The 3,906-nt window shown below is 34.3% G+C and overlaps 1 protein-coding gene across 1 annotated transcript in view; it reads right to left on the reverse strand.

Moving 5' to 3' along the window:
* Positions 1–667: 667 nt before the first annotated feature.
* LOC107025253 (G-type lectin S-receptor-like serine/threonine-protein kinase At4g03230) overlaps positions 668–3,906 on the reverse strand; it is a 14,066-nt gene continuing 10,827 nt past the window's right edge. The window contains 7 exon segments of the mRNA XM_015226048.2: positions 668–1,092; positions 1,164–1,305; positions 1,434–1,671; positions 1,765–1,975; positions 2,072–2,194; positions 2,196–2,266; positions 2,354–2,494. Of these exon segments, the coding sequence (XP_015081534.1) occupies positions 778–1,092; positions 1,164–1,305; positions 1,434–1,671; positions 1,765–1,975; positions 2,072–2,194; positions 2,196–2,266; positions 2,354–2,494 (1,241 nt within the window). The 3' untranslated portion in view covers positions 668–777.

Below are 3,906 nucleotides of genomic sequence, written 5' to 3' on the forward strand. Positions count from 1 at the left end.
GCTTTCTTTTTTCTTTTTTTTTATTATTATATGATTATAGTTTTTTATACATATGATATGTTTTGTCTACACTAAGTCGACTTCTAACAAAATGTAGTTCAATTAGTATGAAAATATTTTTGTCTATACATCTTAATATGATGTCTTTTATTATGGATGTCATGTCTTTATTTACTTCTTTTTTTTCGTTTGAAATTATAATTTTTTCTATAACTTTGATGGTATACCGCCAAAACATTCTGTAATATTTTTCTTTATATTATCTTTTTTTTATAGACAATTTCTTTTTTGATTATTAGAACTTATGTTTAGTAATTAAAAAAATATTAATTCCTCCGAAATAATTATATAAAGTTTGTTTTGTATGAAGTATTTAAAATATCAAACCTCCAACATCTAACACAAGATTTTCATGTTATATTTTGTGCAGAGTTATATTCTTATATGTCAAACTTACATATCAAACGACTTAGATTTGAACTTAGCTATATAAATTAACTTTTCTAATATCAATTAGGGGACAAACATCCGATGCACATTTCGAGAACTAGTAGGAGTATAAGTTTGACCATGTTTAGTAGACTAGTAATCAAGCTTTAACAATACTATTTTTTAATTAATCTCTCAGAGACTATAAAACAATCTGTTATTTAGCGTGCCAAAAAAATTTAACAGAAATTCAAACTTAAATTGAAGAAAAGTTATACCGGCACATTGTTGGCTTCAGTACGTTATGCATTTAACTTATATATATATATGTATATATATATATCGATTTCATCGGCCTACTTGTTGAGTTATTGTCAACCCATTGTTGGAAGTGTTGTAGAGCTTAGAAGACGAAGATGATGTACTTGCACCAGCGCTATTTCTTCGTGCTATAAAAGCTGGTTGATTTGGTCGTGGGAGTGTTATGCTTTCACCTCCAAGCATAAAAACAACATTTGACATTACAGGACGTTCAGCTGGATCTTCTTGAACACATAGGAGTGCCACATTCACACACTTTAGCACTTCATTTTCATCGCACGACTCAACTATGGTTTGATCCATCATTTCTAATGCACTGTCTTTCGTCCAGAGTCTCCATACCTGTAATAAGTCATTTTGAGTCAATGAAAGCTTTAAGTAGAATGAGATGTGATGGAGATTTTGCTACTTACATGACCAATGAGGTTTACATCTTCGAAAAATTCCATGTTTCTCCTCCCACTTATGATCTCGAGTAAGACCACTCCAAAGGCAAATACATCAGACTTGATTGAAAAGAGTCCCTCCATTGCATATTCCGGAGACATATAGCCACTGTTTTAAGTGTGTTCCAGAATAGGTTATTTTAGCATCTACTCTGTGTCAACCAATACATTTTTGGTGTGTATAGATCTATCTTCTGCCCACCAAATCAAAGGTGAAAGCAGAACTAAGAGACTTACTATGTTCCAACGACTTTGTTAGTATTAGCTTCTGTATTTTTGCCTTCAACAATCCTTGCCAAGCCAAAATCTGATATTTTGGCATTCATTTCTTCATCTAACAATATGTTGCTCGTTTTTAGATCTCTATGAATGATCCTTAGCCTCGAGTCTTGGTGAAGATAAAGTAGCCCTCGAGCAATACCCAATATAATTTCAAAACGGATCCTCCAGTCCAGTAATTGACAGAATGCATGATCTAATTGCAAGGTTTGTAAGATAACTTCAGAGAGAAACAATCATAAAACTATTACTACAACGAGTTTGGTGGCAGGGAAGGAAGTATACAAACCGAATAGAAACGTATCCAAGCTTTTGTTGGGCATATATTCATATAACAAAATCTTTTCATTTCTCTCAACACAATAGCCTAGAAGCCTAACTAAATTTCTGTGCTGCAGTTTTGCAATCAACATTACTTCAGTTTTAAATTCTTCAACACCTTGTCCAGAATCACTTGACAACCTTTTAACTGCCATATCTGTACTTCCGAGAAACTTACCCTGCATAAATATATCTCCGAACTGTTATATAACAAAAACGAGTGAAATGTTAAAACAACTTAGAACAGAAGAAGGAAAAAAATAAAGTTGCAAAACCTTATAAACAGGTCCAAATCCACCACTCCCGAGCTTACTTGCATTTGAGAAGTTTTGTGTAGCAACTAGTATGCTATTCAAGCTGAAAAACGGGACATCAATCCGTTTCTTATCATCTTCAGTGAATTAAATCTTCATCAAAACTATCTCTATGAGGCAAGTAGTCCATAGGCATCCCCAAAACAATTTCTCTGGCTTTTATAATCAAAACAAATGAAATGATTAATATATCCAAAAGTTGGAGTAGTTGAGAAAAAGCAGATGAAATTTCTACATTGTTACCTTTACTTCTTTCCACTCTTTTCAGATAAATCATATAAATAATACCACATAGAACCATAACTCCAAGAATTACAGAGATGGAAATAACAAGGGGTCTCTGATTCCGTGAGGATGTCTGCATCGTGTTGGGTTTTATTTGCCCTAAATTTCTTACCATAAATAGGTTTTCCTTGTAGGAAAAGGTTTTGGATTGACTAATCCTTTTCTTGTAGGAAAAGGTTTAGGACTCTATAAATAGAGGCATGTTCCTTCTAACTTAATCAGCATTCACAATGTAGTCTTAAGGGCTTTGAGAGTTTTGGTTAGGGAGAGAATTTATGGGTCACAAGTTTGATAGGTTATCACTTGTGTGAACCTCCCATGTTTTCCGAGTGAATTGATTGAGGTTGTTTCTCTCTGTATTTTGTACTCTCATATTTATAGTGGATTGCTCATCTCCTTTGTGGACGTAGGTCGATTGACCGAACCACGTTAAATCTTTGTGTCTTTTGGTATATTTCTCGTTGTCTTCTTACTCGTGGTCTTTCGAGGTTTGCTTTGCTAGCTTCCGCGTTTACACCTGCTTATTTACGGTCCCAACAACTGGTATCAGAGCTAAGGTTATCTATATGGAGGGGAATATGAGCAAGATGGTATGTCTAAACGGAAGAAACTACAACATATGGAAAAGCAAGATGAAAGATCTATTGTTCGTGAAGAAGATGCATCTTCTGATTTTCTCTGCTCATAAACCCGAGAATGTGACCGATGAAAATTGGGAATTTGAGCACCAACAAGTATGTAGATATATAAGACAATGGGTTGAAGATAATGTTCGCAACCATATTGTGAATGAGACACATGCTAGAACATTGTGGGAAAAGTTGGAGACGCTTTACGCTTCAAAAACTGGCAATAACAAGTTATTCTTGTTAAAGCAATTGATGACCTTTAAATACAAGGAGGGTAGTCCTATTCTTGATCATATAAATGATTTTCAGGGTATTCTTGATCAGCTATCAGGAATGGGTGTGAATTTTGATGATGAAATACAAGGACTTTGGCTTCTTAATACTCTACCGGATTCTTGGGAAACTCTTCGTGTTTCTTTAACAAATTCTGCCACTGGTGGAAAGGTGACTATGGAATATGCAAAGAGTGGTGTGTTGAATGAAGAGGTTAGAAGAAAATCTCAAGACATATCTTCACATTCAGATGTTCTATATACAGAAGATCGGGGGAGACATAAGACAAGAGATCCGAGGAGTAGAGGTAAAAGCAGAAGCAAGTCAAAATTCAAGAATCCAAATATTATATGTTATCATTGTGGAAAGAAAGGACATATTAAAAGATTTTGTAAACAATTGAAGCAAGATCTTAAAGAAGGGAAGAAGGAAGAAAACAACGAAAATAATGTTGTTGCTGTTGTCCATGATGACCTTCTCTTCGCTTGTGATAAAGACGTCATCAATTTTGTATCTCAAGACACAAGTTGGATAGTAGATTCTGGAGCTACATCACATGTCACACCAAGAAAAGACTTCTTTTCATCTTATACTTCTGTTAACTCTGAG

Source organism: Solanum pennellii, chromosome 7 (assembly GCF_001406875.1).
Source record: "Solanum pennellii chromosome 7, SPENNV200".
NCBI classification, from domain to species: Eukaryota; Viridiplantae; Streptophyta; class Magnoliopsida; order Solanales; family Solanaceae; genus Solanum; species Solanum pennellii.